General features: G+C 46.1%; 1 protein-coding gene across 1 annotated transcript; it reads right to left on the bottom strand.

Moving 5' to 3' along the window:
* Nucleotides 1-689: 689 nt before the first annotated feature.
* Nucleotides 690-6,553, bottom strand: LOC149436398 (switch-associated protein 70-like). Its single transcript, XM_089661656.1, has 4 exons — nucleotides 6,406-6,553; nucleotides 2,724-2,922; nucleotides 2,530-2,626; nucleotides 690-1,348 (listed from the first exon to the last, which is right to left on the bottom strand). Exons 1-4 carry the CDS (start codon nucleotides 6,486-6,488, stop codon nucleotides 1,236-1,238), a joined length of 492 nt encoding a protein of 163 aa, XP_089517782.1. The 5' UTR covers nucleotides 6,489-6,553; the 3' UTR covers nucleotides 690-1,235.
* Between the last annotated feature and the right edge of the window lie 5,913 nt (nucleotides 6,554-12,466).

Raw genomic sequence — 12,466 nt, 5'->3', positions numbered from 1 at the left:
TTGGATGACAGAGGATGGTGAATGGAACTCGTATGTGGAGAGAAAAAAAAACTATCAATGGCTCGCATGGCAGAGGATGGTGAATGAAACTCGTAAATACAAAGAAAAAACACATCATTGGGGTTCATGGCAGAGGATTCTGAATGGAACTCAAATAGAAAGAAAAAAACCCATCCATGGCTTGCATGGCAGAGGATGGTGGATAGAACTCGTCAGTGGAGAGAAAACCCATGGATGACTTGCATGGCAGAATTTGGTAAATGGAACTCGTAAGTAGAAAGAAAAAACCCATCCATGGCTTGCATGGCAGAGGATGGTGAATAGGCCTCGTAAGTGGAGAGAAAAAAAATCTATCAATGGCCTGCATGGCAGAGGATACTATAAGGAACTCCTAAGTGTAAAGAAAAACCCATCGATGGCTCGCATGGCAGAGGATAGTGAATGGAACTTGTAAGTAGAAAAAAAAACCCCATTGATGGCTCAGATGGCAGAGGATGGTGAATGGCACTTGTAAATAGAAAGAAAAAACCATCAGTGGCCTGCATGGCAGAGGATGGTGGATGGAACTCGTCAGAGGAGAGAAAAAACCCCATCAGTGGCTTATGTGACAGAGATGCCTACACCACGCAAGCCATTGGTGGGTTTTATTCTCTCTACTTACAGAAAAAGGAAACAAAACTTTACAAATGTTTAATTTTTGCAAATTACTTTTTATGTAACCGTTGTTGAGACATACCCAACTCTCTGAATGGGTCCAACAACATACCTCTACTATTGTCACATGAGACTCATTTCACAAATATTTCTATCTCACGTTCCAGTTTCAAATGAAAAAATGAACATAGGAAAGTATGAACATGTCCCAAAATTGCAACGCCAAAAATGATACGGATTCCCCGGCCTATTCTAAGACATATAATCGTTAAAGGGTTTAGTATGGACATCTGTTCTGTCCTAGACACGACTCGCCATCCGTAGGATCATCCTTTTGGGTTGTTAGATGTTTATCCAGCAGGTTCTTCTTGTTTTTGTTGGAAGTTCTTTCTCGTTTTTGAAAAGTCTAGAAGTTCTAGTAGCTCACCGGTGTTTGTTATCTCCCTTTTTGAAGTAGACACAACTTGGGAATACAATATAAAAAAAAATATTTCAAATAACGCACGCACAAACTCTCCCGCTGTTGCAAGCTGATTTTGGGGCCGCGGTCCTATCTGGTGGTCCACGTTTGGACGGACGCTCTAGTCCGTGCTGGTGTTCTTCTTTTCTTGCCAGTTCTTCTCTCTCTCCTCAAGTTCACCTTGGGTGAAAGAAGCCGGTCCCCAGTTTGTGATGAACACGGGATTTTTAGAACCTGAAAAGGTGACAGGATTTCAAGAATGCATCAATGTATATAGATAAACAGCAATCCAGATATTCCCAGATGGAATGAGAACGGGTCAGGGCTCTCAAATCTGGAATTTCAGAGATTATAACCCCTGAAAATGAAATGGCTCAGTGATCTCTGTACAGTGCTGCGGTATATGTCAGAGCTATATAAATGTATCATAATAGTGTGTGACTGTGGGGGAGGGGACATTAGAGTGTAAGCTCCTCTGGTACAGAGACTGATGTGACTGTGGGGGAGGGGACATTAGAGTGTAAGCTCCTCTGGTACAGAGACTGATGTGACTGTGGGGAGGGGACATAAGAGCGTAAGCTCCTCTGTACAGAGACTGATGTGACTGTGGGGGAGGGGACATTAGAATGTACGCTCCTCTGGTACAGAGATTGATGGGACTGTGGGGGAGGGGACATTAGAGCGTCAGCTCCTCTGGTGCAGAGACTGATGTGGCTGCGGGGGAGGGGACATTAGAGCGTAAGCTCCTCTGGTGTAGAGACTGATGGGACTGCGGGGGAGGGGACATTAGAGCGTAAGCTCCTCTGGTACAGAGACTAATGGGACTGTGGGGGAGGAGACATTAGAGCGTAAGTTCCTCTGGTACAGAGACTGATGGGACTGTGGGGGAGGGGACATTAGAATGTAAGCTCTTCTGGTACAGAGACTGATGTGACTGTGGGGGGAGGGGACATTAGAGCGCAAGTTCCTCTGGTACAGAGACTGATGGGACCGTGGGGGAGGGGACATTAGAGCGTAAGCTCCTCTGGTACAGAGACTGATGTGACTGTGGGGGAGGGGACATTAGAATGTAAGCTCTTCTGGTACAGAGACTGATGTGACTAGGGGGGGGGGGCATTAGAGTGTAAGCTCCTCTGGTACAGAGACTGATGTGACTGTGGGGGAAGGGATATTAGAGTGTCAGCTCCTCTGGTACAGAGACTGATGTGACTGGCTCAGTGATCTCTGTACAGCACTGCGGTATATGTCAGAGCTATATAAATGTATAATAACAGTAGTGTGTGATTGGTCTGGGGACAATAAAGTGTAAGAAACTAACATGACTCTAAATACTATGGAGACGTATTTTTCTATATAACTGAATAAAAGAAAATGTCTTTTTCCCGCCACATTGTAGCACAGCAGTTATTCCATACCTGGCTGTATCAGTCGGATTAGGCCTTCGTGTTGCGCCACTTTGTCCTTCCAGCTCCTTGTCTTACTCGTCGCAACTTCCAGATTATCTTTAATTTGCTGTCATGGAATAAAAGAAATGTGAATTTTAGTTGTAAAGTGGCATTGTACATTCCAAACATAATAAATGTATAAGATGGTGATCGCTCCCAGTCACCTGGTATTGCTCCAGGGCTGCCATCCGCTCCTTCTCCAGCTGTTCCAGCTGCTGCATAGCCTCCTCTAGCGCTATCTCCTTCATCTCCCGGATAGTCTCCAGTTCCTTCTTCTCAGCTTCCGTCATCTTGATAGCAAGCTCCTGCTCCTGGTGGAGTTTCTCCAGCATGGCTCGCTTGGCTGCTTCCTCTTCCAGGAGTCTGGAAATTACACAGGTATATAGTCAACGAAGACATGAAAATACTCAGGTCTGTTTAGCCCAACTGTTCACAAATTGCAGGTTGTCATCCAGAGGTAGGCCTAACCCCAGCCCTATACATACACATGCCCCCCCATACTAACTTTGTCTCTCACCCCATACATGCACATGCCCTCCAATACTAACTACTGTCTCGAAAAAACTCTTCTTTCTTGACCTCAAGAATAACAAGAATTCAGGCCAAACATTTACAGATGCTTTCTTATACCAAGTTGCCAGAATTCATTAAAATTTCAGACTAAAGCAGTCCTAAATTCGTAAAGTAAACCAAAGGCCATACTCATACTATTAGATCTTTCTGCAAGCTTTGATACAGTTGGCCACCTGCTCCTTCTCAAAAAAGCCACTTCTTTAAACCTCAAAATCTCTGCTCTTTCCCAGTTCTCCTCCTGCCTATTTAGGTGCTCCTTCAGTGTCACCTACAACTTTATCCTCTCCTCATCCTCCCTCTGTAGAGGTCCTCAAAGGCTCTGTACTCAGATACCTTCTATCCTTCTCCCTTGGTTAGTTGACTACACCTCTTTTGGTCAGAAGAGAGCCTTTCATAGCTTCCAATACCATCTTTATGCTGAAGACACCCAAACCTATTTCTTTACTCCTCAGCTCACAACCTACAACACTATTTCCTCCTCTCCTCCTCCTCCTTCTGTGGAGGTCCCCCAAGGCTCTGTACTCAGATACCTTCTATCCTCCTCCCTTGGTCAGTTGACTACACCTCCCTTGGTCAGTTGATAACCTTCCATAGCTTCCAATGCAATCTCTATACAGATGACACCCGATCCGATCTCAATACTTCTCAGCTCACAACCTACTACTCTACCTCCTCCTCTCCTCTTCCCGTAGGGGTTCCCCAGGTTTTGTCCTTGAACCGCTTCTACTCCATATCCACACTTTTAGGCGATCACTGAAAATCTAAACTTCTTGTCTTGTGATACCTTCCATCATGCCTGAGGTGATTGTAGCCATATTCGTGTACTTGGAAGGCCTAAATTCATAAAGTAAACCAAAGGCCATACTCATATAATTTGACCTTTCTGCAAGCTTTGATACAGTTGGCCACCTGCTTCTCCTCACAAATTCTACTTCTTTGACCTCAAAATCTCAGTTTTTCCTGGTTCTAATCCTGCCTATTTAAGTTCTCCTTCGGTGTCACCTACAACTTTATCTTTTCCTCATTGTCCTTCTGTGGAGGTCCCCAAAGGCTTTGTACTCGGACACCTTCTATCCTCCTCCCTTGGTCAGCTGACTACACCTCTTCTTTTGGTCAGTAGATAGCCTGTCATAGCTTCCAATACCATCTTTATGCTGAAGACAACAAAACTATCTCTTTACTCTTTGTAGTACTACCTTCTACTATGTTTGAGGGGATTGTAGCCATATTAGTGCACTTGCAAGGCTTAGATTTTTAAAGTAAACCAAAGGCCCTACTCATGCTATAAGACCTTTCTACTAGCTTTGATGCATTTGGCCACCTGCTTCTTCTCGAAAAGCTCCACTACTTTGACCTCAGAAACCCTGCCCTTTCCTGGTTCTCCTCTTGCCTATTTAGGTGCTCCTACAGTGTCGACTACTTTATCCCCTTCTCTCTTGTCCTGATCCTCTTTCTGTGGGGGCCCTCTAAGGCTCTGTCCTAGGACAACTTCTATTCTCTATCTACACCTCCTCCTCTTTTGGTCAGTTGATAGCCTTTCATAGCTTCCAAAAACATCTCTATGCTGAAGACACCCAAACATATCTCTTTACTCCTCAGCTCACAACCTACAACTCTACCTCCTCTTTTCCTCTTCCTCTTCCCATAGGTGTCTCCAACGTTCTGTCCTTGGACACCTTCTTTTCTCTATCTATATCTCCTCCCTTGGTCAGTTTTATAACCTTTCATAGCTTCCAAAAACATCTCTATGCTGACGACACACAAACCTATCGCTTTACTCCTCAGCTCACAACCTACAACTCTACCCCCTCCTCTCCTCTTCCCATAGGTGTCCCCAAGGCTCTGTCCTTGGACACCTTCTTTTCTCTATCTACATCTCCTCCCTTGGTGAGTTTTATAACCTTCATAGCTTCCAATAACATCTCTATGCTGATGACACCCAAACCTATCTCTCTACTTCTTAGCTCACAACCTACAACTCTACCTCCTTCTCTCTTCTTCCTTTTTCTGTAGGGGGTCCCCCAGGTTCTGTCCTCAAACTACTTCTATTTTTTATCTACACTTCCTCCCTTGGTCAGTTGATAACCGTTCATAGTTTCTAATACCATCTCTATGCTGACAGCACCCAAACCTATCTCTCTACTCCTTGGCTCACAACCTACAACTCTACCTCCCCCTCCCCTCTTCCTTTTCCCATAGGGGTCCCCAAGGCTCTGTCCTTGGCCACCTTCTTTTCTCTAGCTGCATTTCCTCCCTTAGTCAGTTGATAACTTTTCATAGCTTTCAATAACATCTCTAGGCTGACGACACCCAAACCTCTCTACTCCTCAACTCACAACCTACATCTCTACCTCCTCCTCCTCTCCTCCTTTTCCCATAGGGGTGCCCCAGGCTCTGTCCTCAGACCACTTCTGTTCTCGATCTACACCTCCTCCTATGGTCAGTTGGTAACCTCCAATTGCTTCCAATACCTTCTCTATGATCTCTGCTCTCTCTACTCCTCACATTACCTTTTCAGTCTCCTTAACCCCTCTCTGATAATTCTCTGCCAATTCCTCCACAAATTTTCTCACCCAACCAGGGGCGGACTGACAACTCATGGGGCCCCCGGGCAATAGGGGATCATGGGGCCCCTGTGTCCTTGCCCACACCCAAAAAAGCCTATGAAAAAGCCAATGAAAGGTACCAGGGGCATCTCATGGGGCCCCCTACTGACCCCGGGCACTGCACCCAACACATACAATTCAAAATCCTAACAAAAACATACAAGGTTGTCCACTGCTGTCCAATGTTCTGAAATAGATCACCAACCCTATCTCAGAATGACACCCAAACTGACCTCCTGTTCTCTAGCTCCCTTGTCACCTCCTCCTCCATACTCACTTCTAGGACGTCTCGAGCCCTTTCCAACCTATGGAACCCTCTACCCCAATCAGTCCGACTATCTCCCACTCCCTGAAAACTCTTCTAACCTTCTTGTCTTGTAACTGTACCACCTTCCATCATGCTTGAGGTGACTGTGGCCATCTTAGTGCACTTCCAACACAACGACTTGCACTAACAGTCAGATTTTCAGGACAAGTATTTGGGGTATTTGGGGAATTTCTGGCATGGCACGGTCAGCGGGTATTTTTTTTGCAGTTATTGAAATATAACAAAATGCTTTAAATAGTACATAAAGCAGAACACAGGAGAAAGGAGGAAAGGAGAGAGATGCTCCTCTTTAGGGTTTACACACTTCAGTCCTCTTTTGGTTTTATTTGGCGCCCTCACCTGGCCTGTAAGAGCCGCGCACTCTCCTCTTCAAGTCGCGCTTGTTTCTCATCATCTAGCGCCTCCTGCAGTCGATGATACATTTGTTCCAGCTCTCACACCCTCTTCAAATACTGCTCTAATTCTGAGGACTTCTGTGCTACCTGTTCTTCCATTTGTTGCCGAATCTACGGATAGACGAATAATAGATAGAGGTTCATTCTTTGCAACCTGCTGATCCGGGTTCTGAGCCATTTCAGGATAGAGAAAGGCTGAAAAGAAGACTACCTGAAATGTATTCAATAACAATTTAACCTGTGGTGGACACTGGGTATGCTACACATGCCCAGAAGTACACAAGGTATGTGTAGCACACCCTATGCTCCTGCCCCACTGTCCCTCCCCCCTTGCACTTGCCTGCCAGCAATTCAAACCTTTCAAAATGACTGTCATTAGTTGTGTTCTAAGTGCTTTTGCTGTAATAGCTGCTGCTGCCAAAAAACAGCCACCCGACAATGTATTGTTTAGGCATGAGATAGAAAGACACAAAGTAGTTATAAACATTGATGAGAGAGAAGATAGATACAAAGTAACATTGTTTATAAATATTGATCAGATGGGAGATGGAGAGATACAAAGTAACATTGTTTATAAATATTGATCAGACGGCAGATAGAGATACAAAGTAACATTGTTTATAAACATTGATCAGACGGGAGATAGAGAGATACAAGGCAACATTGTTTATAAACATCGATCAGACGGGAGATAGAGAGATACATAGTAACATTGTTTATAAACATCGATCAGGCGGGAGATAGAGATACAAAGCAACATTGTTTATAAACATTGATCAGACGGGAGACAGAGATACAAAGTAACATTGTTTATAAACATTGATCAGACGGGAGACAGAGATACAAAGTAACATTGTTTATAAACATCGATCAGACGGGAGACAGAGATACAAAGTAACATTGTTTACAAACATTGATCAGACGGGAGATAGAGAGTGTGGGGTTAGCTCAGGTGGGGGATCACCTTCCCTGGGAAAAAGGTAGACCGCACAGCAGGCCTTCTTAAAATCTGACTGGTTGTCAGCTTTATTTACAGGTTTGCAAAAATGTCAAAACAAACAAAACAGTAAAATAAACCCTTGCCATCCAGGCATTAACTAAACAGAAGACGTTTCCTCTCTCAGAGGTGAAGGGCTTCTCCCTGTCACCCAAAAACAAAACAAACGCAAACCTTTTCTTGTAGGTATAGTACACACACAGCTCTCTCAGAATACCTCTCTGAGTCCCAGGCCACGAGCAACTCCTTGCTCCAGCCCTGCCCTTTTTATATCACCTGTTGGTGGTCATCAGTGGAGCCCAAACTCTGGTCCGGACCCACCTGCTTAACTGTGGCCCCGAAAACCCGGAGTGGACTCCACCTAAACTGTCAGGTATGAGCATATGCGAGGTGACACATAGCGTCCCTCTATCACCTCGCCATTCATCCTGTCACATATCCCCCCCCTCTGCTCAAGCCCCTGCGGCTGAGCAACTGTCCCAACCAGGCAATGGACCCGGGAAAGGGCATCTACATTACTTTGCAGTTTCCCCGCTCTGTGTTCCACTGTGAATTTGAACACTTGTAGCGCGAGAAACCACCTTGCCACTAGACTGTTTTTCTCCTTATTATCACACATCCATTTGAGCGGGGCATGATCAATAACCAACTTGAACGGTCTTCCTAACAGGTAATATTTCAGGGCCTCCAAGGCCCATTTGATGGCCAAACATTCCTTCTCCACAATGGCATAGTTTCTCTCATGTTTGTTGAGCTTTCTACTTAGGAAGACCACAGGGTGCTCCTCCCCATCTCTGATTTGGGACAGTACCGCCCCTAGTCCCACGTCAGAGGCATCAGTCTGTACCACAAAGTCTGTTGTGAAATCTGGAGTCACAAGCACAGGTTGGGTACAGAGAGCTTGTTTCAGCCTTTGAAATGCGGTCTCCGCCTCAGGATTCCACTTAATCATGACCGACCCCCTACCTTTTGTCAGATCTGTCAGTGGGGCTGCAACGGTGGCAAAATTGGGGATAAACCGCCTGTAGTATCCTGTGATCCCAAGAAATGCCCGGACTTGCTTTTTATTTACAGGTTGGGGCCACTTTTGAATTGCCTCAATTTTATTGATCTGAGACCTAATGAGACCTCGACCAATGATGTAGCCAAGATATTTGGCCTCCTCTAAGCCTATGGCACACTTTCTGGGGTTGGCGGTAAGACCTGCTTCCCGCAGCGAATCTACGACCGCTTGCAAGCGGGACAAATGAGATTCCCAGTCTGGACTGTGGATGACGACATCATCCAAATAGGCAGCTGCATACTGGCGATGTGGTCTCAACGTTTTGTCCATCATCCTTTGGAATGATGCAGGAGCCCCATGCAAACCAAACGGCATCCGCTTATACTGAAAGGACCCCTCGGGGGTAGAGAATGCCGTCTTTTCTTTTGCAGCTTCCGTTAAAGGAATCTGCCAATAGCCTTTGGTTAAATCTAAGGTGGTTATGTACCGAGCCGTTCCCAACCTGTCAATGAGCTCATCCACCCGAGGCATCGGGTACGCATCAAACTTAGACACACGGTTCAGTTTCCTGAAATCATTACAGAAACGAATTGTTCCATCTGGTTTTGGGACCAACACTATGGGACTCGACCACTCACTGTGAGATTCCTCAATCACCCCCAACTCTAACATGTCCTTTATTTCCTTTGCCACTGCTTCCCGCCTGGCCTCGGGTATTCTATAGGGCTTGACATTTACGCGGACCCCGGGCTGGGTAACTATGTCATGCTGTATGACCGTCGTCAGTCCAGGTAGGTGAGAGAAGAAATCTCCATTTTTCCTCACAAACTCCTTAACATCATTTTGTTGGGCTACTGACAAGGTTTCCGTTATAGGTACCTGAGGGGCCACGGGAACCACGTCCTTTTGGGGGCTTGGTACTGCCAACAAACTTTCCCTGTCTTTCCAAGGTTTTAAGAGATTAACATGATAGATTTGTTCGGGTTTCCTTTTTCCTGGCTGGTAAACTTTATAATTTACTTCCCCCACTTTCACCCTAATTTCAAAGGGACCTTGCCACTTTGCGAGGAATTTACTTTCCACGGTGGGGACTAGCACCAGCACTCTATCCCCAGGGTTGAAGGTACGGATCCTGGCACCCCGGTTATAAACCCTTCTCTGGACCTCCTGGGCTTGCTCCATGTGTTCCCGAACAAGTGGCATGACAGCTGCGATTCTATCCTGCATCTGTGAGATATGCTCGATGACACTTCTATAGGGCGTGGACTCTCCCTCCCAGGTTTCTTTTGCAACATCTAGCAATCCCCTGGGATGTCTACCATACAGTAGTTCAAAAGGTGAATATCCTGTAGATGCCTAAGGTACTTCCCGTATAGCAAACATGAGATATGGTAGCAAAAAATCCCAATTTCTCCCATCTTTGTCCACCACCTTTTTTAACATATTCTTAAGGGTCTTGTTAAACCTCTCCACAAGCCCATCGGTTTGGGGGTGGTAGACCGAGGTACGGAGATGGGAGATTTTGAACAATTTGCATAACTCTTTCATAACTCTAGACATAAATGGCGTGCCCTGATCCATTAATATCTCCTTTGGAATACCTACACGACTAAACACCCGGACAAGCTCTTTGGCGATATTTTTAGCGGAGGTATTACGCAAGGGGATGGCTTCAGGATACCGGGTAGCATAGTCAAGTATAACCAGTATGTGCTGATGGCCCCAGGCAGACTTTACTACGGGACCCACTAGATCCATGCCCACTCTTTCAAACGGTACTTCAATTATGGGTAGAGGTACTAGCGGACTGTGAAAATGGGGTGAGGGCGCAGAATATTGACAATCCGGGCATGACTCACAATATGCTTTGACATCTCCATGCAAGCCTGGCCAAAAGAATCTCTGGGTTATTCTCTCCTTTGTTTTCTCTACACCCAGGTGTCCACCCATTATATGCCCATGGGCTAAATCCAGTACCATCCGGCGAAAGGGTTTGGGGACCACTAACTGTTCTACCACCTCCTCCCCTTGCTTTACCACTTGGTATAGCAAGTTATTTTTAAGAGCCATGTAGGGAAAAGACACCGCTACATCATTTTCAACTGGTTCCCCATCAATTATTTTAATATTTTCACGGGCTCTATTAAGTGTGGAATCTTTCAGCTGTTCCGTACAAAAATCCTCTTTTCTGACCTCTATGTCAGGCACCACATTCTGTCCACTCTCATTAGAGCCCGAGATAATTTCTTGTTCCGTATCCTCAATGTTTGGGGTTGGATCCAACTCCTCCTGCTCCCCAGCCATTACAGAGAAAGGTTAAAGGTCTACACCTTCCTTGGACACACCAACAGTTTCCCCTTCCACCTTGCCGTCAAAGGGGTCAGGAGTGAGTTCAGGAGTTTCCAGTGTTTCCCCAGCAGGGGGAGCTCGGTCCTCCTGACTCCCCTCCTTATCCCATAACTTCCAGGAATGGGGAAAATCTCTCCCCACTATGGCTTCATGAAGCAGAGAGGGCACCACCCCCACAGAATGAGTCACAGGGCCCCAGGGAGTATCAATCTCCACCATAGCAGTCTGGTAATTACGTGTATCACCATGAATACAAATAACTCCAATCGTGCTAGGGTGTAAGCTTGCAGGGTTGACCAAATCACTTTTAACTAAGGTCACAACACTACCCGAGTCTAGCAGAGCAGTTACTGGCTTTTCATCAATGGCAATCACACACATTTGCTTTTCCATGCGTTTCTGACATGCTGCAGTACATACCACCTGTGCAAAAAGAGACATGCGTTTTCCTAAATACGCATTTTCACATTGCATAGGTTCATCATTTAAAGGACAGTCTGCAGCAATATGACCTAACGCATGACAACGATAGCTTATGATATGTTCAGTACTTAGACCTCTAAACGGCTTTAGGGACCTTCCTGACCTATTTGGCCAGTCTCTAGGTCCTAAGCCTACAGTCTCATTATCTGACACAATAGTCTTATCGTTGTTTTCTGAGCCTTTGGCCCATGGAACAGTCTTACTGGATCTTCCGGATAGTTTTCCACCCCTAGTGACATTGGGGTACGGCCCAGGTGAGTGCAAAAAGTCCTCAGCGGCTGCATATCTCTCCACCAGGTCCACCAGCTCAGTTGCAGATTTAGGGTCTCCATGGCCGACCCACTTCCTCAAAGTGGCAGGGAGTGCACGTAAATATTGGTCCATGACCACACGCTCCACAATCTGAGGGCCTGACAATACCTCTGGCTGGAGCCACTTCTTGGTGAGATGTATCAAATCAAACATCTGGGATCTGGGTGGTTTGTCAGCCCTGTAATGCCACTGATGCACCCGTTGAGGCCGGACTGCAATGGTGACGCCCAGGCGTGCAAGGACCTCAGCCTTCAGTTTCTCATAGTCCTGGGCATCGCCTGGTTTGAGGTCATAATAGGCTTTTTGGGGTTCACCTGTCAAAAATGGTGCAAGCAGTCCTGCCCATTGCTCTCTTTTTGCCATCCTTCCCGAACAGCAACTCTTTCAAAAGTTGCAAGGTAAGCTTCCACATCATCTGTAGGTGTCAATTTCCTCAAAAAATAGCTGGCCCGCACCATTTTCTGTTCCACTGGCAGCCGATCTGCAGAGTCCTTTAATTTCATTAGGCGTTGGGCCACCTCCTTAAGGAGTTCTCGGTCTGCTTGTTGGGCCTCTGAAAACCGACAATTCACTTCCTGTTGTGCTTGTTGGGCCACCGCAAATTGGCAATTAATTTCCTGTTGTGCTCGTTGGGTCTCCGCCAACTGGCGATTCGCCTCCTGTTGTGTTCGTTGAGCCTCTGCAAACTGGCGATTTGCCTCTGCAAATTGGCGATTGGTTTCCTGCTGGGTCGCAGTGGCCTGCAGCAAGGCTTTTATCACATCCTCCATCTTCTCACTTGCTCAGGAAGTTGCCCGCCAAATCCACCATATGTGGGGTTAGCTCAGGTGGGGGATCACCTTCCCTGGGAAAAAGGTAGAC

The sequence above is a fragment of the Staurois parvus genome, unplaced genomic scaffold (genome assembly GCF_062004578.1).
Source record: "Staurois parvus isolate SC_StPar_1 unplaced genomic scaffold, SC_StPar_1.0 ptg001360l, whole genome shotgun sequence".
NCBI classification, from domain to species: domain Eukaryota; kingdom Metazoa; phylum Chordata; class Amphibia; order Anura; family Ranidae; genus Staurois; species Staurois parvus.
This window is presented reverse-complemented; position numbering and strand designations above follow the sequence as displayed.

What these genes read in the sequence shown, in the direction of transcription:
- LOC149436398 (XM_089661656.1), bottom strand. Translation starts at nt 6,488, where the DNA reads ATGTATCATCGACTGCAGGAGGCGCTAGATGATGAGAAACAAGCGCGA. An exon ending in CAGCCCTGGAGCAATACCAG is followed by an intron (nt 2,627 to 2,723) that starts GTGACTGGGAGC and finishes ATTCCATGACAG; the next exon opens with CAAATTAAAGATAATCTGGA. An exon ending in AATCCGACTGATACAGCCAG is followed by an intron (nt 1,349 to 2,529) that starts GTATGGAATAAC and finishes TCACCTTTTCAG; the next exon opens with GTTCTAAAAATCCCGTGTTC.